At 41.7% G+C, this 24,174-nt stretch overlaps 1 protein-coding gene across 1 annotated transcript; it reads right to left on the bottom strand.

Moving 5' to 3' along the window:
• Positions 1-6,100: 6,100 nt before the first annotated feature.
• Positions 6,101-22,865, bottom strand: cep170ab (centrosomal protein 170Ab; the record flags this gene model as incomplete). Its single annotated transcript, XM_084071019.1, has 18 exons — positions 22,750-22,865; positions 22,542-22,631; positions 21,568-21,656; positions 21,298-21,352; positions 20,691-20,856; positions 20,003-20,140; positions 19,138-19,587; positions 18,427-18,806; positions 17,717-17,848; positions 16,910-17,042; positions 14,948-16,396; positions 14,197-14,446; positions 13,364-13,472; positions 12,851-13,012; positions 10,253-10,341; positions 9,524-9,617; positions 7,516-7,567; positions 6,101-6,354 (listed from the first exon to the last, which is right to left on the bottom strand). The coding sequence occupies exons 1-18, from the start codon at positions 22,852-22,854 to the stop codon at positions 6,101-6,103; spliced, it is 4,197 nt and encodes a 1,398-aa protein (XP_083927145.1). The 5' UTR covers positions 22,855-22,865.
• Between the last annotated feature and the right edge of the window lie 1,309 nt (positions 22,866-24,174).

Genomic DNA, 24,174 nt, shown 5'->3' with positions numbered 1-24,174 from the left:
TAGTTTACAAACACACTTCTGAATTCTGCTGTAAAAAAGAAAACCACACAGTTATTACGTATTAGTCTTTGAATGCAGGCCATTTCAATGGCATGACAAAACCTACAGGGAATGTGAACTCAATTCAAGAGGCTAAATTGTTACCATTCCGTTGGATACCTCCAGCAGAACAGATGCACTCCAGTGGTTCCAGTGAAAGAGCAAAACCCTGACACAGCTTTAAGGATTAAGGAAGTGGAGCAGAATGGAGAATTGAGACACACAATTACTATTACATTGGCCCTGGAAGTGTGGCCTCTAAAACTCAATTTGCCCTGTGTTAACCCCAGCAATGACTGACAGAGACCAGGCACTGGTGATGGGTGGGGGGACATGTGGCTTAATGCCTAATTTATGCTTTGTCACGCACCAAACATAGCACAATGCGCGGATGCGACACATTGTGGGCTTGTAGATCGGTTATGTTCGGTACACATACACAATCGTATGATTAAGTATAAATTGTGCTTAAGAGAATAGGGAGGAGAGGTGTGTGGGGGGCTAGATGCCAGTAGCCCACTGGGGTCCCTGAAAGGAGGTGCAACAAGATGGTGGCTGAGAGTTTTTACTGGAATAATGGGCTAATTAGAAAATGTTTCTTTTATCTTCTAGTATATTGCTACATTATATTTCACTTTTCTACTGGTTTCTGATCATTCTGCTATATTTAAACAACATGGGGTGATAGAATTCAGAGCTACTGCCTGGGTGTCCGATACCAAAATGACCCGCACACAAAGAAATATTGACTATATCATCAGGGTCGCCTCGACTACAAAAATGTAATTGCGGTGGAGTGAACATGATAAATTCACTACCACCATAAACACTGGATAACTTTATAACTCACTCCCTGTGATCTAACGGCTAAAACAGTATGTATCGCTTTCTCACACAATCGGTCATCATCCTTAATTACACCGTCACTATTCTCACTGACAGACATCAGTGTATCACAGACTCTCCACACTGACAGATGTGTCTGAATCACTTTCTTGTTGACCCAAATCACTTACTTTCTGTAAAAACTGTCACTCATACTAATTGGATGTCTGTGTCTGTATACTGTACAGGCAGTATTATTTTCTTTATTACTGATGTTACACTATAAGCTTTATGGTTTTCGGGTACATTTGTTTGAAGAAACAGAAAAACAAAAGCTGCAGAAACAAAAATAGAATGTATAAATCCCAGCAAGCAGCACACGGTTTTCGCCACGCAACACCGTCATACGACGAAGTATGAATCTGGCTTAATTCAGCGGCGTGAAGGAAAAAGGAAAGAGAAAAACACAGTGGGTAATTCCGTGAGGAGGGAAGCAAGCATGCAAAAATAACAACTGGCTTGTACTGTACAGTTGCAATTGAGAAGATTATTAGCGATTATGAGGTGAACAATTCTCTGCTGAAATGCTGTCGCTTACAGCCTGACAAAAAGGAGCAATTGTTTAATCCAACACACAGAACATATATATATATATATATATATATATATATATATATATATATATATATATATATACCGTTTTTATAAAAGTTACTCTCAACATGTCATGACTTTCAGATCCAGTTGCTGTACATCAAATTTAAACCTTCAACCAAACTTTGCCTCTACAGACAGAAAAAAAGCTAGTGTCAGCGACTCTTAAAGCTGCTTCAACATAGGTCCGAATTATCCACTATTGGCCTGACAGTACTACAAACTAGCGTTTGTGGCCGAACGCCATTTTTTCACCCTTGTTTACTTCCTGTTTACATTTAGTGTAATTCCGGGTTTCACCGGATGCGCCCCCTCACTACCCGTCACTACCGCCCATTGAGAACTTCCGACAGAATCGGCCACAGACGGCATTAAAACACTTCTTTATTGAAAGATATGGATTATTACATTAAACTACTACCGCGTAGAAGTAGTTAACATTTGGGTCTTTGGGATAAGCACCTTTATTTTCAATTTGTACACGTTTGGAGTATCTGAGGGGCATAGTGCAGAAAGTCCATGTCTCCATGGGGCGTGAACCCTACAACTCTCGTAGATTGAAAACGTCAGAATCATAAATACGTCTACGAGGGTTGTATACTACAGCTACCTATAACTATACTATTGTACTCAATACTAATATTCAGCAAGCTATGTACTCATGCGTATATTACTTCTACGATTGATTATATCCTATCAAGGCTATAAGGCACTTCTCATCGATACATTATTTGCAGTTAACACACATTGAAACCTCTTAATCTAACTCAGTGACCTTGCACATCTCATCCATGTCCCTTGGCTATACGCCCAGACATCCCCTATAGGCAGTGGCACTGCCACTGCCTGTCCAAAGAGTGCATTGCTCATGAGAGACTGTTTTAGTTTTCTAAATTAGTTTTCAAAAAATTCTAAGTATGATATTACATAAGGTATATTGTTTATCCAGAACCTTTCAATACTAATTATTCTTGACCAGTGTTGGGGGTAACGTACTGTAATTTATTGCTTTTAGCAGTAAATACCGGTAAGTAATATAACATTAAATTAAAAATATGTAAACTATTTAATTGTTCTATTTGGGCATTTTGGTAAAAGTAATTAACTTTTGCCAAAAAAAGTAACTAGAAAAATGTGCTCCTCGGAGCACAGGTCACCAGGCCAGGTAGCTTATTGTGGGCCAGCAAAGTTGAACAAAACGCAACATGGCGGAAAATCTTGTCAGGTGGAAATGGGCTGATCCAGTTTTAGGAGTTGCGTAATGATCCAAGGAATCCAGGGGAAAAATATGGTTCAAGTGTTATATGACAAAATGTGAATCTGTGGCCTGTTATAGCACCACCATGAGGCCAGTTTGAATTTTCTTCCATGGCCCTATTTTGCACCCAAGTCGCGTTACCCACTATTTGGAGCGCAAGGGGCGTTCCCGACCTGTGGCTGAGTTGCTATTTTGCGCCACCAGCCTTATCCCTAAAACACCTGCGCTACCCCTTACATTATGCAAAGGTGTGGTTTGGGAATTATGTTAATAAAACCAATCAGCGTGCTGGATGTCATTGCCTTTAAAGAGCCGGCTGTGGTATGCCTTATTCCCAGTGCTATCCCTCTCTCCAGCTCTACCAATGGACATTGATTGCCTTGGAATAGAATAATATCACAGAATTATCACTCACACATTGCTGGTTAAAATTCCAGCAATTACTTGTGTTCTGGATTAATTAAACTGATGGTCTGGTGTGGTTATAGCAGATCAAACAACAATTTTATTGTCTTTGATAAGCTTAACTGGCAACTGCTGATAAAAACCCAACTAATCGACACAAGGAATTAACAGTCACACTTTTGTGGATCACAGTAAAATTGTAATGACAATCACATTCACAATCACTTAATTCAGAAGTGCCGGTGTGCCGACTCTGCAGCCACATTGAGGCACCTACAGTGTAATGTAAGACACATCCTGACCTTTGCATCATAAGCTCTAGCCTTTGATTGCCCTTGAATACAACCATATTTGATACACATAAGTATCACCCATAAGTTACTGATTATAGAGAATGTTATATTAGTGTAATCCGTTCTTCATTTCCTGCGCAATGGATTAATAAAACTGAAGTGTCTGGTTTGGGCGTCCATTTGTACACTCTCAGAGTCCTTGAAATGTAAAGGTTTGAGAACCACTGTAAACTAACTATATGCACTCTGGTGTTTCAACCCTGCACATCCATTCCTGTGCTGTCCTGCCCCGCCCAGTGATCCTATTCTGTCCATTATCCAGATCAGTCACACTCCTCTGCCCTGCCCTCAGGCCATCCTCCTGAGGTCTCCCTGGCCACGTGCCCCAGATATAGACTTAATTTTTACTAGATTGAGTGGGTCGACAACAGTATTGGGCAAGTTACTTTAAAAATGAAATATATTACATATGAGCTATTACCTTCATTTTAAGGTAATGTTACGTTACAATATTACTGTCTTGTGAAGAGTATTATATTACTTATTACTTATTGTCTCCGCCAGGCCGGACGGCTGAAGGCCGGAGACTATGTTTTGTCCGTCTGTGTGCCCGTCCGTCTGTCCATCCGTCCGTCTGTGAATAGCTAATCTCCGGCACTATTGGACAGATCAGTTTCTTCAGGAGGCCGGAACAATTTTTTTGATATTACTCCTGCAGAATTTGTCCAAACCTCATGCAAATCGTTACATTATCTATGGTCATGTGGTCAGCGGCCAATGTGGCGTCTACGTATTTATGTCTGAGTGTGTAGATGGGAATGAGGAGGTGAGGTGGGCAGAATGTGGGAGTGGCCAGAGGGGAGAGACAGAGAGACAGATTAAACAGTAAAGGGGATAAACAGGAGAGAGACGTGAGAAGAAGAGAGAGAGAGAGAGAAGAGAAATCATTTATAAATATCATGCATTTTATTGGAAATTTGACATACAATACATAGATATTAAAATTAACATTTACTGTAACTTAACATCCTTACTAAGAAAAACTTCATACAAAACATTCAAGCATAAACTCTCTGAGCCTCGATCAGAACAAAGGACAAATTACAGTAGGTGCCGGGCACAAAATGCTATTATATTAATCTTTATATAAGTCGGTTTGGCAGAAATATTTTAATAGTTAGGATCAGGTTACATTCATATGTAAACATTGGTATGAGGCAAGACATTGGCAGGTTGGAAAAACAACTTAATGACATTGGTCATGGTTTATTGTACTGTACTTGTTATCTAAGGACTTGGAGGTAGCCCCTGTTTATGCTGGTTCAAAAACAATATTTGTTTATGTTTATAATTAGAAAGGTAGTTGTCAAACCAATCAAATCCAGGCAAATGTTTTGAACCCTGTTTTCTTTACAGTTGAACTTACATGTTAATAGTTACTGAGGTCTGATTCAGTATTCATATTGACCTCAGTAGTGAGTGATACCATATATATTGTGTCATGTGCAAATCAACAAAGCCCCCCCAATCAACTGTTCTCCAAAACTAATGATAGTTAGTATTAGTTTGATCCTGGGCACTTGTGACATTATACATCTGGAAGAGGAAAACCTTTCTGGGGAGCTACATCTTTGTTAGTAGATTTTACTACCACATTGTCTACATTGGATACTCTAGTTGTGCATGCCACCACCTCACAAGAAAAGGGCATGGATAGTTTTCTATTTTAAACATTTAAGTAATTACATACTGTACATAACTTATTTCCCAGTAAAAGGAAATGTAATATGTCTTTCCTTGAATTGAAAAATGTATATCTGAATCAATGAGATTGGGAAGTGCAACTGTCACAGGCCAAAAATATATGAAACTTTTTTCAGAAATACTCCAGTGGACAGGAAATTTGGAAGAACGGCGTTTCAAACACACCCGCTTAAATCATTTCTTTAACACAATGGCACCGATCACGTTTTGGTTTCCAGTTTGTGTCAAGGTGAGTCAGCTTGCTGACAATTGTATTAGTCTGAAAAAGACTTACATACCTTGCAGCACAATGGTAAAACTGACTTTCACTCCAAGAAAAACACAATCAGGAATTCTGATATGAACTGAAACATCATGTTAAGAGATTGCATTAGATAATTTGTTTTGGATATTGTTAATGATAATGCACCACGCAATACAGAAACAAATCGTTTGCTGTATATTATTGTCAAAGCTCCTTCATAAGTGAACAAAACACTTATTTGGTTCAATATCATGATAATGACCACTTGATAGTGTTGGAATAATTTGAACACATTACCCAATGGTCTTTTATTGAATCCCAACATGATTCATTAGTCTGATAAAAAGGGCTCGCACTTGACACTTGTGCTCGCTCTTAGGATATACTGTATGTCACTGTCCATTCTTTACGTCCTTTATAATTCAAAGCCCCCTGTAAAGGAAGTGATTTGTTTTTTCACCCACCTTGATGGATGCCTACTGTGTAGTTCCATTCCATCTATCAAATACAAAATCAAGCCCTGGATCTGCATCCACTGGCCATAGGAAGTTTCCTTTGATCACATTGGTTTGGCGGTTATCTAGTATAGTCCTCCCCTCTCATCAATTGTGAGGTCTCTCATTCTGGTCCGAGATTGTTGTTCACATGATGTCCGGAGTCTCTCCCTGCTGTCGCTGAGCGGTCTGCAGGTCCACAGGATCCCATGGAGGTTCCATCAGCTCTGGGGGCTGACTGAGTGCTGGAGGGACCCTCTGCCTCAGCAGCTGCCTGAGCTCCGGGACTAAGCTTCTGATCAGGCCCCAGAGGGCTGGTCAGGCCTAGGGAGGTCAGGGCATCCAGAGTACCGTCTGGGTCAACCATCACATCGATAACTGTCAGACGGGACCAAAATCAGTATCAAAAAGAGCACTCTTCATTCAAAAGGAGGTTTTATTTGGTTAAAACAAACACAGTTAAAAACAAGAAATTACACATTAATGTTAGGCTATACCTTGCATCTTACTAAACATTACCAAACAAGAACAAATGACATACTGTATATTGACTGGGATACCGTTTCCGACGCCCTTTTATTTGTAAATCTATTTATATAAAACATACATCCCCTATCGAATCTCTTAACACCAACATTGTTCATGTGAAGCAGTTTGTTTATTTGATCTATTTAACATCTAAAATGAGTAGTTTGTGTAGAAACAAGCTGCAGCAGTATGTATGTCTGTCCTGTCGGCCTCGGGATACAAGAAGAGTAGGCACTAAAGAGTGGGCACCTATATGTGTGCAATTTTGTCCAAAATGTTAAAAAAATGTATTTTTAAAAAATGGTCTTAATTAATGTAAAGTATATATGATGTGAACATGCACGGTACATCATTATCAGAATTAAATATACTATACCCTTCAACTTCTTTATGCTCCAAATGATTGGATATACAGGTTTTGGAGCAATTTGGAGAAATTGTTAAATGTTCAATCATGCTCTAATTATGTATATTCACATTACTAATGGAACAGCCAGGGCCGGCGCGTCCATAGAGGCGACCTAGGCGGCCGCCTAGAGCGGCTGTTTGGAGAGGCGGCAAAAAAAGTTGGGAAAATAAATAAATAATAATAAATCGGTAAAATCAGAATTAAATAACATAACCCTAACCTAACCCTAACCCTAAAACCGAAATAAAGTAGCCAAAAACATATCATAATCCGCATAAAGTAGCCCTGGGAACAGCAATAGCGGACGATGGGAAAAGAAGCCTGTCATTCAACCATTCGAACCAATCGTCAAAAAGTGACGGGCAAGCCCCCATTGTCATTCAAACCATTCAAAACATCACGGGCACTCCCCTTTTTCGCTATGTGATTCTAGACCAGCTTGCTGTACAAGCTGGTAACGACACAGAAGGAGAGATGTCTTATCTCCATGGCACAAAGTTGTCATTGGCAATATGGAAAATGCATTCTGTTTTAAGAAGATAGAGTATGAATATCTGGGAAAAACTGCTTTTAAGAATAGTTTGTTTAAAAAAGATGCATACCAAGCAGTTGCCTCTCAACTCTCTTAAGGTCTTGAAGGATGGTGGTGATCTCCTGTTGAGAAACATGAACATGAATAACAAGTGAAACTTGAGAGAAGCCTAGCTGAAGAGATTAACACTCACAACAGCTGATCAATAACGCAAGCAAGATTAACTTCTGTTCCCTTAGTCTCTGGTCCAACAGAGAAACTTTCACAGCGGAGTAGTATAAACTGATACTTTATGCCTCCAAGGCCACTGCAGTGAATGGATAGAACTCTTCAGGGGTTACTTGAGGCCAGGCTGCAAGATAAATCTTGGATTTACAGCCTTGTCCCAGAGAGAAGCCATATTTTTTAGGACTTCATATTTGCACCCGTCACAACAGCCCATAAGTCTTCTGAGACAATAACAACATTTCGTGTCGTTGCACTCTCCTTAATTCATATGAGTCGAGACAACCGGGACCTAAACCGTGTGCAAAAGACTGCACAAAACTAAGAAAACCTCTGGGTCAATCCTTGAAAGTGCCACAAGGTCACAATGGTGTCATGTCAGCACTCACTGTGATTACGTCAATAAATAAGTAGACACGTTGACAGAGAGACTAGAGAGGGAGCAGTCAAGTGAGACAAAAAGAGAGAAGATAGGGGTTGTATGGCATCCATACTAGGTCTGAGTCTAAAGCCTAATCGATCACTGAGTCACTAAAGGTCCTCAAAGCCTTAGTTGCGCAGCTAAGTATAAATCAGGCATTAGCCAAATTATATCAGTAAAGCCGGAGAACTCTCATTTCCAAAGTGAGGAGTGTCTCCTGTTATTTGTATTTATGTTAAGTGTGAATGCCAACTTCCTTTCAACACACACTAGATTTATTCAAACTTCCCCAAGAGTCCTACCTCTGGAATTTATGTCAGAATGCTTTACAGTTGTCAAACAAGTGCATATCGTTTAACATAGTTTAAAATGTGGCTTCAATATTTGACTATGGGGACCAATTCAATTGATAACCTTAGTTCATCTTTGGGCTTTCCCAAATATTGGAGTTATACTGAGTTGCTGTCACTGCATGTACTACTGTACATCTCTGCCAGAGTTAGGGAGACTACTCTGACATTGTAAGTTAATGAAACTACCAAATACTTGATTTAGGAAATAGCTAAACTACAGCAAGGCTACCATTGAGAAACGTAGACTCAACGAAAGCTCAGAAAATATCTGAGTGAGTGCTATATCAATTTTAGCACAGTAAACAACATTTATGGGTTGCAACACCCTCTTTTTGCTGCTGTGCTTTGACAAATGTTGTGATTGGCTTTGGTTCAAGCTACCCAGACATTGGGAAAAATAAACACTCAAAAGCTAGTAGATTTGGAAAATAGTGAAACTATCACACACTACTGGAAATTGTAGTTATGCTCCTTAAAACACATCTACTCCCCAGCATTGGTCTCTGCACCTGCTGTGCACTTGCTGGAGCTTACCACAGCATCACTTGCTATAACAGGCGGCCCTATGAAATGGAGAGGGCACTCATAAATGTTTTTACTGTGCTAAAGTTTTCGCCCTATAGCACTCTCTTCTACAGTAGTAAGTATAGTCCCCACAGGAATTCCACAAAGAAAAGTCCCAAATTCTGCTGCCCAAAAAATATTCTGCAGACATTAACCTAACCCTAATCCTCACTTTTAATGTATCCATTTGTAACTCGTGTGTGTACAAATATAAGAGGATTAACACTGAGGATTTTACTGTGTACATGGAGCTAAATGGCAACTCGAATAACGGTCTGGATTAACCAATCGCAACAGCACCCATTTCCAAAATTATGATGTAACTGTGTTCAGTAACATCAAAGCAAGTTCCAAGACTGATTGGGTCATTGAGTCAAAGAGTGTGGTGAGCACCAGTCTCCCTCCGTCCGCCCCAATCGTACACAATCTGGCTTCATTTGAGCACTTGGTCTATTTCAAAAGTTCTGCCCTAAACAGATACAGATGATGTGAGGTAAATAAGACTGCTCCATCACCTTGTTAGAGGTGTTCAGTAGTAAGGAGTCATGCTCTGCCTGCAGTTTGCTCTCAATCTCCTCCCATTTTCGTTCTTTATCTTTGAACAGTATTCTGGAAAAAAAAGATAATTCGGCAAAATGACATGAATATCAAGCAAGCAATCAATCAATCAATCAATCAACTTTATTGGCACAATAAAAGTACAGGTAAAAGTGAGGTGAAACTCTTATTTATGCAGGCTTTCACGATTGCAGTTCAAGGAGTAAGAAATAATTAGCAGTAAAGAAGGGATCATAAAATGACCACAAAAAAGCCTGAAAATAGCAGCATATTAAAATCAGACTATAAAAGAAGTCCTAAATCATATGTACTGTATTCAATATCGTGTAGCTTCAAAAGTCCTGAATGAAGTCCCAAATCACATTGTATCTGCAACAGCATAGTGCAAATCGATTAAGCACAGGCGACAGGCTTTTTGGTTTTGTTAAGAATACCTACATTTAAATGTGATACAGTGGCTGGTAGAATGATTGATTGGGAGTTTATGAAAGTGCATGACATTGGGTATATGTGTGATAAACAGTGGCTTGTGACTTTGAGTTGACATGGGAATGAAACACATATGTCAGGCTGTCCGCTTTACCATATATAATAGTACTAATTTAAGATGTACAGATTAACATAGTTAAGTATAACTTAGGCTAAAGTATAACATGTCTTTGATGGTGATGTAGCGAGATGCTAACCTGATTTTGCCTGCTGTTTTGTCGACAGATTGGCGTATCCTAGCTGAGAGCTGAGTGACAGATGCTATTAGTAAGCTGTCCAGCACCGCCTGCAGGGAAATTGTAAATAAAACACAACATGATAGTTTTTACTCACAGTGGTATACTGTAATAACTGCAACATCTATTTTTGATTAATATGGCAAAGCAGAGAGAACAAAGTGTGATCCAACTCATTACTGACCGGGGGGAAGGGGGGATTGCTACAGCTTAACCCATTAAGACCTGTGGCCGATTATAAAAACAATTGTATTTTTTATTCTATTTATACGTTTATTTGACAGGGAATGCCTACTAAATCAGGTGGCAGGGACCCCCAGAAGAGAATATTTGTGTGTTTTTTTAAATTATTATTCAACACTTTTTTTCCAGAAATGCTCAAAAATAGAAGATGTACAAGCTCGCAGCGAGCTTGTATATCTGCTATTTTTGGGGCGGTGTAGCCGCCCCCTATAAGTGAGTTTTGGACACCGACCAAAAGATTTGTGTACCCCCTAACCCTTCCATTGTTAATGCAAATCGATACTTTTTTCATATCAGCCAATCACATTACAGCTAGTGTCATCACCACTAACTGTAATGTGATTGGCTGACTTTGCAAATTCAGGACTGTGATTGGCTAGCGAAACACATGACACATGTGCAGCCCTATGAATAGCAGTATGGACTTTAAAAGTGAGTCATGTTGTGATGACCACACACCGCCCACTTCACACTGGGTGTGATTTTTTATTAGCCAACACTAAAATCTTATGTGGTTAACCACATAAACTCTAGCATCCCTATTCTGGCCATGTCATAATAGCATGTCATAACATTCTCCAAAAATAGACACAAATTCAGTGAAGATAGCCGATCTACAAGCTCAGGTATAGACCCCTGGGGGCACACTGGTCCACAAAGTATTAAGTAGTTAAAGGTCTTTACACACAACCTCGTACTGAATAAAAATTACATTCCATTATCACCACATATTATTCTCTTTTTGTGTGGATGTAAAAAAAACACCCCCGGAGTGTTAAGAACTTTACTCAGCTGATGGTTGCTCAGATGGCTTAAATGAACCCACGGGGGCTGTTAGGGGTTAAGTGTCTTGCTTAGGGATCAGGGTCACTTCAACAAGTGGACTGGACAAGCCGAGGGTTGAACTGGTGACCTTCCGATTCCCAGATGGCATCGCTATCCACTCAGCTACGGCCGCCCTACTTACACATGAGTTGTATCTGACACATAGGAAGCTTTATTCAATGAAACTGATTGCTGACCCAAGCTGTATTCTGTGTTCTATGAAGGCTGCTAGTACGTATTTGCATACGTTCTGGAAATTATCTCCAGTGGCAAGACTGGAGAGAAGGGAAATGGTTGCCTCTAACCTTCTCTGAGATGTTTGAGATTTCGGTGCCTCATTAACCTGTGACACTCATTTTAACCTCTTGAAACCTAGCATCCCTATTCTGGGGGAACATTTGAAGAGATTTAACGTAGAGGGGAAAAAGAGGGGACCCGGTCAACTAAGTAGTAGTTTAGCAAGTATAGAGGGTTTGAGTGGTTAAATGATCTCTCCAACCTGAGCCTGACACAGACCAAAAAACAAGTGAGACTTGCCAGACTTGAAGGCAGCAGAAACATTGATTGCTGTGCCCTGGAAGTCACGCCACTCCTTTTCCTTTCAAACGTAGTACAAATCCAGATACTGTGTACTTGGAACTATTGACAGCGTTTTCTGTGATTTATTTGTCTTTTTCTTGTTTCTTTTCTATTCTATTTGCTACCACTATTTTTTTTCCTTATATGTTCTCAATGTTATTATTTATTTTAGAAATCACTGTCTGTGTTCATCACAAAAACATTATTTAAGCAGAGCTGATACAATAAATTGTAGTTATTTTAAGCCATTTTCAGATCTTCATTATTGACAAACATTGTCATGCTGTAGATACTACACAAAACATAATTTTCCATTATAATACTGCACATAGAAACAAAACCTTTAGACTTGATGCATAGCTATCGCCCTCTAGTGGCAAGCAGTAGCAAATACAGTAGTATTATACTGCCTTTACACTGTAGGGAATCTCAGATTTGACTGCAATGCCAGTCTGTGACAGGTGAACTTCCAGTTCACTGTCTCTGCTTGTCAGAATAGCAGAAAATGATAAGAAAAGCGCCCCACAGTCATAAAGACTTTTGCCGATAAGACTTTAAAAAAAAAAAATCTTTTAACTTACTGTAAGTTGGAAACATCTATCTATTGTATCTATTAATTAACAAAACCTGTGTGTGTGTGTGTGTGTGTGTGTGTGTGTGTGTGTGTGTGTGTGTGTGTGTGTGTGTGTGTGTGTGTGTGTGTGTGTGTGTGTGTGTGTGTGTGTGTGTGTGTGTGTGTGCGTGCGCGTGTTTGTGTGTGTGTGTGTCTGTTCCGGGCATAACTCGGACAGCGTCTAGCCGATGCTTGGCGCATGTGTCCCAGATGACTCGAAGGTGTGCAGTGGCGAGTGGCAGTGACAGACAGTGATTCCATGCATTTTATAGGTAGATGACGTTGAACAGTGGACTCACGTCATCTCTGTTCCAAGTCTGTCGTCGGATGGAGCGGGACACCTGTCCATTAGAACCACAGGGGCGAAGCTCCACAGGCCGTCCGTTGGCTCCAAGAATGCTGCTCTGTTCTGCGGCGGGGCCGCCCACCTCCAGGTTATCATCAAACACATGCTCATCCAACTGTAGGACAGTGTGTACAATGCTATGTCAATACATTTGTATGTTACTTGTTCAGAAAAAAACTACTGGAGCCAACACTTAAGAGAAATAATTTAAATATAAAGTACTCTATTCTCACTATATAAAGTACTCTGTTGTAGTCTCGCATTGCCAGGCGATTGGACATCTCAGCCTATCGATAAATCTGGTGGCATCTAAATTCAATGCAGTTTCTAGAACAGCTGCAAAAATGGCCGCAAACAAACCTGCATCTAATGCTTTGTCACCAGATGTAACAGAGATCTGCAAGGCTACCTCTGTTGTGATGTTCTTGGTTATTGTTTTCAGGTTTCTGTGGTGTGTTTACAGTACCAGAACTCCAGGGTCGGTAGCAGCAGGGCTAACAGAGTCAATCTCTCCTGCCACATCGTGGATCTCTCTGGCCAGCATGGCCAGGTCTTTGGCTAGGTCCTGGCTAATCCTGACAAACACAACATCACTCTTCTTACTAGAATAGAACTTGCTTTTGTAATGTAAATGTTATCAAAACAACACAAAATGCTATATTTCCATGAACGTCAACAGTGGTGGAAAAAGTACTCAGATATTTTACTTAAATAAAAGTAGCAATACCACAATATAAAAATACTCTGTTACAAAGGTATTGGCATCAAAATACACTTAGTATATTTTAGTAAATGTACTAAAATGTTTGAAAATAGCAGATCGCCAAGCTCACAACACGTTGCGATGCGACGTGACGTGTTTATCTTAGGATGAATGGTACAGTAGAAAAATGTCATAACTCCATAACTCCACTATGCAAAAAAAACAAACAAAACCTAAGTCTCGCTAGACGAGATTGAAATCTCGAGATTTCTATCTTGTCTAGCGAGACTTCTGTTTTTTTTTTTACAGTGTTCTGTCACTATGAACGTCAGATCTCACCAAAAAAACACACCAAAAAGCTATTAAAATACGCGATCTAGCGCAAGGCCTATTGGCATTTTTCTAATGTACCATTCATACTAAGATATCATAACGTCATAGAAAAGGTAAGAAAACCTTAGTCCAAAATTCCCCTTTAAGTACAGTACTTGAGTACATGTACGTAGTTAGTTTCCACCACTGAACGTCAACCATATATCACAAGGGCAATGAAAGCATGAATTATTATCGTTTATAACTCCCCCCACTTCATTTACCTGGCGATCTCCTCGCTGTGCGCTGTCCAGTCTCTCATGTACTCGTCCTGCTCCCTGGAGTGCTGCCTCAGGGACGTCAGGCCCCCTCCTCCAGGGCTGGGTGTGGCCGGGGCCGAACCTCCTAGCTGGGCAACCCGAGTGGAGGGGAAGGGCCGCATGTGGGTCTGCTTGGACATGTGGCGGTTGGAGCCGTACTCATCCTCTGAGGTGGATGCGTACTCCACAGGCACACGACGCCACCGTGTGGTGGCTAGAGATGGGGAGAGTATCGCAATTTGAGGTTAGCTGTATGGCAATGTATGGATTGGGAATTCATTAACCCACAATTTAACCATTCAATCCAGGAACCCATCTGTGTCATTTTTAGATTTGAGCTATAACCATTATTTTATACTTTGGCAATTCAAAAAATAGTAGATTTACAAGCTTTAGATCTGCTATTTTTGGAAAGTCTTGAACATTCTTAATTCAAGTCTTTGCTTCTGGAGGTCCCTGGAACAAAATATTTTACAAATGTTAAAATATATATCAAAGATTTGCACACATTTTCACGATTTTTCAAAAATAGCAGATCTACAAACGCATAGCGCACTCGGTGCCACGCTATGAGCTTGTTTCAGCCAAAGACATCTAAAATGACAGAGATGCGTTCCCGGATTGAATGGGTTAAAATGTAGACTTCAAAGAGATAAGAATGATAAGATGTTCAGTTGAGAACATGGAGGTGTTTGGGGGAAAAGAACAGACTTACATGTAGGTGTGACATGCCCATATGAGGCGCCGGCTTTACTCTTGTCGGGCAACTTGGAGGCGCTGTTAGCCCGGGCTCTGGGCACCGCCGCTGATGTCATACCTGACGCTCTCATTCCATGTCTACTAGCGTAGTCCCCCGCCACACTCCGAGCTCCCAGACCTCTACTCCTGGTCACAGTGGCTTCCGAATCACTCTGGGCCGAAGGAGATCCCACTCTAGGTCTCCTCGGCTGCGCCAGAGCCTCTATTCTGGACATCCCCCTTCGGGCCATCCCTGTCCTGGATGTAGAACTGGCGGTGGAGGCCTCAGAGGCTACTGACATTCGATCAAAGTCAGCCGGCTCCGTGTCTGATGAGTCTCCGAGACGCGCTCGCCTGAGCAGGGATGACCGCGTGGGTCTCGGCTTGGGGCCGGTGCCGGGTTTAGCGGCTGCAGAGGAGCCTGGAGTGATCTTAGCCCGGCTTGATTTAGTGCTGGCTCCCACTGTCTGGGCTCTGGCCTGTGAGCCCCTGGACCCCTGGGTTGGGGCGGGCTGGGAATCCGAGAGGAGGGAGTTGGAGTTGACGTCATCGTCAGTAAGGTCTTGGGAAGTCCACGGTTGGCTGGGCTGCTGATGGGCAGATATTTTAGGCTTTGTCCTCCTCTCGTGGGTCTCTCGACTCCCAGCGGGGCCTCTGGAGGCTGAGCACACTACTGTCCTCTCCTTCTGTTGCGCTGCAAGCGTCCGTCGTCTCTGGATTACTTTTCTTCCTCCCTCTGCCTGGCTGAGGGTGCTGGTCGTGTCCACGTCTGACTCTGGTGACATGGAACCCTCATCAATGGACTGGCTTGGTGGATCGCCTTGGTCTGACACGGTTGTCTCTAAAAAGGCTGACACCGCCTCAGAGTCTTTCTGCAGGGTGGCACCGTCGATGCTAGCATCCCTGGGATGCATTCTGCTGCTTGTGTGCCCGTCAATGCGTGGTATGAGCTCATTGGGCACACTGGAGCTGGGTCTCTCCACGGTAAAACTCTCCTGCCTCAGAAATGGTTTTCCGCTGTTGTCCTTGGCCTTCTCCTCCTCTTTCTTTCTCCTACGTGCCTCCTCTAGTCTCTTCTCCCCGCTGCTCAGCGGTCGAGGTGGGAGCTTAGTCACTACACCCGGTTGGCCCGGTCTCCCTACCCCACTGTCCTGCGACTTGGCCGGGGAGGAACGCTTGGGACTTCCGCCCTGGCCTCCGGCCCCATGGGCAGTTCTGTTCTTCTCCCTGCTCATCTTCACCTGACACTCTTTCTCCTGGAGCTCTGTATCTTGTTTCTCCCCCATGCCAGTGCACAGGGCAGAGCCTGTCGCCCTCCTTCCCATGGCCAGCTCCTCGCCAGGCAGCTGTGGCAAGGTCCTTCTCTTGCGATCGGTGTAGCCAGATGAGGCTAAGGAGGCAGAGTAACTGGACTCACTGATCTCAGCTGAAATGGATAGAAGAGTCTTCATGTGATTCTCCATAATTTACTGCGTGGCTTAAATCAGGGGGACACCCAAATTGACTTTTATTAGGCCATGAACCCCCATTTCAAATGCTTCTGTCCTAGGGACCCTGATATGAAGAGATGTTTTGGTTTAAATTCAATTAAATTAATAATTGTACAAGAGAAATAGATTCATAGTACTTACTGCTGACATTGAAACGTAATACCATACACACCAGGAGTGTTTATTTTGTGTTATTAATTGACGTTAATTTAAACTGCACTTTGGGTCATGGGTACATCCACACAACTATTGTGCAAATATTGTATATTTTAGAAATCAGGTTGCAAATGAAAGCATCAACCTGCACGAATGAGGTTTACTTACCAAATGAACAGCCAAAATATTCAGCACAGAATTTTCAGAGACCCGAGAGTTGGTCGATTAGCTACAGTATTTCTGAAAGTGTATAGGGTTTAAAATCAGCTTGAGAGCAGAGCCCACAGCAGTACCTCTGTCTTCTGTCACATAGACGTGGCTCTCTGCCCCTGATCCCTCAGGGTCAGTCCTGATGTGACTGGCAGCTAGTGTGGCCCACTGAGACACCCAGCGTGGACCCCCCACCACCAGCTCCTCAGACAGGGCCTGCACAGGGCAGCATACACAGCAAAATCCTCAGTGTTCATTTAACCACATGAATCCTAGTGTCGCTATTCCGGGTATGGCATAATAAGCGAACAACAGTGAAAATAGGCGAGCATTCTGCGAAAATAGACGATCTACAAGCTCACAACGCAACGTGTTGTGAGCTTGAGAGTGTAAAACGTCTTGAGAGTGTAAAACTGAACAACCCATGAACTAAACATTAGCGCTCCTATAACAGTGCTTACACATGACAATCGGTTTGCACTGGGCACCACAAATCTACCCTTAGGAAAGCTATTGCCTGATTTGAATTGGTTGCGCGCCGTGTCGCACACCAGAAATAGACGATCTACAAGCTCACAACGTGTCATGATGCAATGTGTTGTGAGCAATGCGTCGCCACACAACTAAGTATAAGTTAGGCTTATGGTTCAGACAGCACAAAAGACATGATACTTGTCATGTGTTAGCGCCTTAGAAGACAAGCACAACCCTTATCAAAACTTAATCTTGGGTTGTTTTCAGTAAGGTAGGTTTTATTTATTTTTATTTTGTCAGAATCAGCGTGGTTTGATGAAAAAGGAGGAAATAAATCTACCTGATTGGTCAGTTTGCATTAAGGTAATATAATAATGACTATGGATTCTGGTCTCTATTGAGTATTTTGTATGAACCTCTGTCTCCATGCGTCCAGGCTTGCTCTTGTCCCCTGTGGCAGACCTCTGAGTGGTGAGCCTGTGTCTGTGGGGGTCCGCACCACCCACTCTGGATACAGGTACAGACTGCTGTTCCTCCACACCAAACACCTGCAATACACCACAAATATGTATATGTACACTTTTGTCATTTAAAGAGTTAAATAAATAATCTAATTGATTGATTGATTGATTTATCAGCCTTTGTAGCAGATAGACACATGAAATAAAAATAAAAAATAAGAGATTACGCATTTGGCTATTACTGAAAATGACTTTATTCCACCTAATGTTCATTAAAAATCTATAACCAAAGGAAACAAAAACTAATCAATATAAATTTAGGGCATTAGGGCAAATGAAAGTAATTTTCAGTAAAAGCCAAAGGTCTAAGCTCAAAAAATAAATAAATAAATACATATATATATATATATATATATATATATATATATATATATATATATATATATATATATATATATATATATATATATATATATATATTTATATTTCATGTTTCCATCTGCTACAGAGAATTTATTTTGGTGAATGTTGACAGTTTTGTTCAATTTTTCAGAAAACTCTTTTTTAGAATCGGTCTAAATGGGTTAAATAACTGAAGATATGTAAGATCCAGGAGTGTATATGACAAAGTAACAAATGCTTTCTCTGACAACTCTGTCCTCCACCTTGTCGATCATTCGCCTAGCTTCCTCTTCCTCTCCATCTCCATTCTCCAGCTCAATTGTATAAGTCCCTCTGTCACTGTGGTCATCTCCATGGTGGTAGCTGTCATCTCGGCCAGTCTGCTGATAGGGTACTGCACCTGGACGCCTCTCCCCCACGTCTCCTCCGGATGCGGCCACCTTGGGAGCTGAGGACCTGTGGCGACGTGCAGGACTGTCCTCCTCTGCGAAGAGCCCGTCGGGCACATTGGCACGACCCTCTCGGATCTTCATCCCTGGGCTCCCCCACGGCCCCCGAGAGCGCTCCTCTAGTGCAGCAATCCTGCGCTGTTCGCCCAGGGTGTTCTCGGAGTCGCTCTGAGTTCCATCTTCATGTTTACTGCCTGGTGATGGGTGCAGGGTATGGATAGAAGGAGCGGTTGGAAAAGAGAGATCGAAGTATGAAGAAGAAATGAGGAAAGTATGAACAGTGGCAGAGAGTCAATCAGAGAGTTACTGAAAGAGGGAATGAAGAAATAATGATGTACAATATAAACAGCAGTATCTGCATATGTGCATATGTGAACAAGTAACCAATGTATATCTGAATATAACTGGCATCTAAATAGGCTGAGTACTGATATAAAGAAATGGAAGAGTGCTATGGGATGAAGTGAAGTTTCACCCCTTAGCATTCCTTCCATATGCACATACAGTACATACGTGCATACACACCTTTGAGACTCCTCAGTTGGACGGGCAGGTCACTTTTCACACTTTCCCCATCGTCTTCAGCAACCGTCTCTTTAAGAGCCAATGGCAGCTCGTTCTGCGCCAACCAGTCTGCAACTTTGACCTCTGCGGCCACCATGGCTGTCTGAAGGGGGCTTAGCTCCTGCCCCACACCCCTCTTGGGGCGTGGCCTGGTCTCTGGTGCCACCTTTGCTGCACGGTCTTTGACACTCCCTTTACCTGAGGCCCCAGGGTCAAACTCAATGGTGAAGGAAGCGTGGCCATGGGCAGCCTCAGCACCTGCCTCTGTGTCTCGGGAAGGGGCCTCCCCAATGCCTTTACCCGCCACAAGGGCATCTTTGGTGGGGATCTCAAAGTAGCTTGGCTCTTCATTGGAGGCCCCTAGCAGGCCACTTGTTGGGGCCTCAGCATTCTTCCTGGCGTCTTTGCTATCTGTAGATATTAATATGAAGATATACAGTGTAGTACAGTTTGTACTAGTGTCACAAATATACTATTACAATTTAACTATATCATAAATAGTATTTACTCAATGCCCAAGGCTGCTAATAGCAAAACAATGTTGGTGAAAGAGGAAAGGCTATTTCAAATATGGGGATACAACCATAAACATTTATTTCTGTGTAATAATATCAAACAAAGACCATATGGGCATATCAGCATGCCCATATATGGGCACATACTGATGACATCAGGGATCTCTATATATGGGCATAAAAGGGACAAGGACTGACAGATACAAAGATCTCCGTGGCCCAAACCTTTAGTAGCATCATATAGACAGATTATGTGAGAAAAGCTCATATTGAAGTTGTTATAGTTCTTGTGTATACACATAATTGTATACCTGTCTCAGTTGCGTCTTGCTTCCTGTCTGAGGTCCGTCCATCCTGCCTCCCAGAATGCTGGTCACGAGTGTCTCCATCTCCCCACCAGGCAGGCTGACCATACAGGGGTGTACCCCGGTGCATTGCTGATATATCTCCTGGCAAAAGGTCACGAGAGGTTGATTTTACCAATCAGTTATTTGGAGCAACTCATAGCACATGAAAGGACCATACCAGTGTCAATACGTCATTGTCTATTCACAGCTTTGGCCATTTATCGTTCATAAATATGCACGATTTGTTCCTAATTTTCCTAATAATATCTCTACTTTTCCACTTTGGGTTTGTTTACATTTCGACCTAATTGTGTGGTTAACAAGTTACGGACATTTAAAATGAAGTTGTAAATCGTTTCTCCAGGGACTATTTTTTGGCTAGACTTTATGAAATAATCCATGCTTTAAAAAGAAAGAAAACAAAACAAACCACTGTATGCTTTGGAAAATAGTCTGCAGTTATGTCAAGTTAAGTATACTGTGAGTCATGGTCAATGGATTAAACATGCCAGACCACCAATATGGTCCTTTGAGCCCATCTATCTTATATGGACTGCATTTACTACAACAGGAACTGAGAAATGGCCCCTACATTGGTTGGGTAGCAGAGCTATTGATATGTCAAATAGTTGCTATGCCCTAACTCCCTCACCTGCCATCTTGTCCTCTCCCTGGCTGGTTTCAGGAGGTTTGGCAGTGGCTCCCTCACATGCTGGTGGTGCTGCTGGCTCAGAGGGCCTGACCTCCGCTACTCGACAGGCCTCTTCATCAGGAATCTTTCTCTGGCTTAGTTGGAGCTGGCTGCTGAACTTCTCATGCTGACAGGTGAGGACAAGATGGAAGCAGCAGGGTGGGTTTTAGAGTGGTATCAGCTGAATAGGACTATCACATACAGTAGTGCTAGATAGGTGCTTATTGAATTTCAGGAGTTGTTTTTGAGGTAGTAACTTGATTCTACCTATTCAAACACTATGAATGTTACAGAGTTCTAATATACAACATGCAAGTTATGTCTTCTATGTTCTGGGACAACCAGGGCAGTTTTGTCCATTGAGAGCATATTCAACAAGCTCGACAACTCTAGCAGTTTTGCTCAGTTCAGCAGAAAACACTTGACTGAACTCAATTTATCAGGCACTTTTAATTTGCTGAGGCAGAAGAAAAACAATAGTGTTAGCTATTGTTTTTTGGTAGGCATATTTTCTTGGTCTTCTAGCTAGGTACCACTAATTCACCACACGTTCAGCATGCTGTCCAACCTTGAGTGCCTCCTCAGGAACATGCAGCTCTCCTCGTGCCACGGTGAAAAGATTAGTATGTGAAACAGGTTAAGGAAAAAGGACAACAAACTCTTTGCAGGCAATAGAACCTCAAACTGATAGCCTTATCTATTATGTAACAGGAAGGGTACAGTGAGCTTTCAAAGCTATTCAAGAACAGATAAAGTTACGTGTTTGTCTCTGCCTACTAACCTTGTGACTCATGACAGTGTTAACTGATCAATAACATGAAGGAAATCACAAATATACAAAAGGATATCATATCCAAACCTCAATTTGTCATCCATTTTCAATGTGACGTACATTTGCTCCTGTATTCTGACGTCATTGACAAATGTCTGTAAACATAAGTGGAATTGGTTATGACAAAATGATGATATCCACCATATGAAAAAGCAACATCAACAAAGGTATACATAACAATAATAATAAATAATAATAATAATGACACTTTTAAAAGATAATGAGTAACTTCAAAGCACAATGACACTTTGGTAGAGGTTTTTGTTTTGTAGTTAGTTACATTGTCATGATGTAAGTAGTACAGCTGCCGAGATATCTTGCTCCGTTGTTCCATTGATTCGAAATTGATATTCCAAAAATAGCCTCCTCATGTGTGAGACTTGCACATTGCATGGTGAAACAGCTCTCCAAACACATAAACAAACACAAACAAAGCTGATTCCGCCAGTATATAACATCACAAAACCTGGTACTGCATTCCTTTTATGATAAAAATGTCAACTTCCTGCTGTATTTTACTATTTGAAGATTTGAATCTGTGTATCCAGTCTGGGTCTTATTCCTAATTCAAATAGCTAAATCAACATGAAGTTGACAAGAAAGAAAGAAAGAAAGAAAGAGTTACTTTGAGAGATGTTTCACCATGCAATCTAAGTCAATGAGGAGACTATTTTTGGAGAATCAATGTCTAATCAATGGAGCCACAGAGCAAGATATCTCACCAGTTGGATTAGTTACATCATGACAAGGTAACTAACTATACAACTCAAACCTCTACCAAAGTGTCATTGCACTTTAAGTCATAGTTGCCAAAAAATATCTTACAATTGGAGTACTATTATGAACCTAATTTGGATTACGACAAAGCTCCCTTCTGTTATAATTTAAGTATTTGTGCACATTGAATGCTTGTATGATACAGTACTACAGTAGAATCTACAGAGTATGTGTTTAACTAAACAGATAAAGAACACACTCACCCCATTCAAGCTGCCCAGGTCCTTAACTTTATGTTCATCTGCTCCTGGCTCATAGTTGATAACAGCGTGCTGTTTGTCAACACTGCGGGACTAAATCACACCAGATCAAATCAATCATTCTAATCCATGTTAATCTACAGTGCTTCGGGTGATAATCTGGACAGATTATAAATGAGAGTTCAGCAGTAGTCCAGGAGAGTTCATGTACCTGTAGCATGAGTTCACAGTCATCCCGGCCCACAAAGATCATCTCCCTTGGGAGGCGATGGCGCGTCCCCCCGCCACTCACCAGGAACCAGGAAGTCAGACTCATCTCTGCTTCAGTAGCTCACCCCACCGCTACAACATCCTGATTAGATCAATAACAGTATTAGGCTGGGCAGTGAGGGATCAGTAGTGGGATAAGTAGTCATTCTGTGACTGACTACTTATCAGTAGGTCTGTGTGTGTGTGTGTGTGTGTGTGTGTGTGTGTGTGTGTGTGTGTGTGTGTGTGTGTGTGTGTGTGTGTGTGTGTGTGTGTGTGTGTGTGTGTGTGTGTGTGTGTGTGTGTGTGTGTGTGTGTGTGTGTGTGTGTGAGAGAGAGAGAGAGAAGGTGGCAAAGGTGCAGGGCCAAAATTTAGTTTGAAATCTAAACAACCACACCTGTAATTACCATCGTTAATGCCATAATAAGGTGCAAAGTAAGATGCAGTTGCAGATCCTGTGGTTGTGTTTGATCGCTTCGATCAAGCGTAAAAGAAGGCACTACTCTTTTGGGCTGGCTGACGGTCTGTCTGTCTGTCTGTCTGTCTGTCTGTCTGTCTGTCTGTCTGTCTGTCTTTCATCATCAATGATTGCTAAATCATCTGCTTTATTTACACAACTAACAACAACATCAGCTATGGAAAAACATTGAAAAACATCAGTCAAAGGAGCTATTGGTGTGTGCCATAGATAAATAAACTCTTGTGTACCACAATAAAGGTCACTCACTGGTCTTTGCCATGTAAAATCCTCAGCTCTGAGTATACAAATGGACCCAAATTGACCCTTTTCGGTCAGTGTTAATTTAACTCTAAGGGTCCATTTATACACTCAGTTAAATTAGCACTGATGCTTTTACTGTGCATTCTTGGTGTAAACAACGCTAGAATAAAACTCCTTTTATTCCAATATAAATTGAATAATGCCTTACGGGATTCTGGACATTCCACTAAACTGGAAAATTGAATTACTCTGCAGTGTGGCCAGGTCAACAAATCCACTGCTTCTCCGTCACTGAAAGGAAAGAGGTCAGAGATACAGGGGAGGAAATGAACATGATGTGGGATAAATTATGAGGCAGACATCCAGAAAGACTGGACATACTGTCAGACTTGTAGGGGAGGCCTATTAATGTAATTGGGTGGTGCACGCAATGTCTGCCAGGCAGACATAGATAGATAGACAGACACACAAACCAGGAGGTACACATAGGCTATTCCTCTTACACACAAACACACAAGCCAGACATACAGAGAGAACAAGAGGGACTCTCCCTGTATGTTTTCCCTGTACCTTTTCTGCTTGAATAAACATCCATATGGTGCCATGCAGCCATGTCGTTTTCACAGTTTTTTATTATTTATTTCTATGCATAAGAGCATGAACCA

The sequence above is a fragment of the Gymnoscopelus microlampas genome, assembly GCF_963454915.1.
Source record: "Gymnoscopelus microlampas genome assembly, chromosome: 2".
NCBI lineage: Eukaryota > Metazoa > Chordata > Actinopteri > Myctophiformes > Myctophidae > Gymnoscopelus > Gymnoscopelus microlampas.
This window is presented reverse-complemented; position numbering and strand designations above follow the sequence as displayed.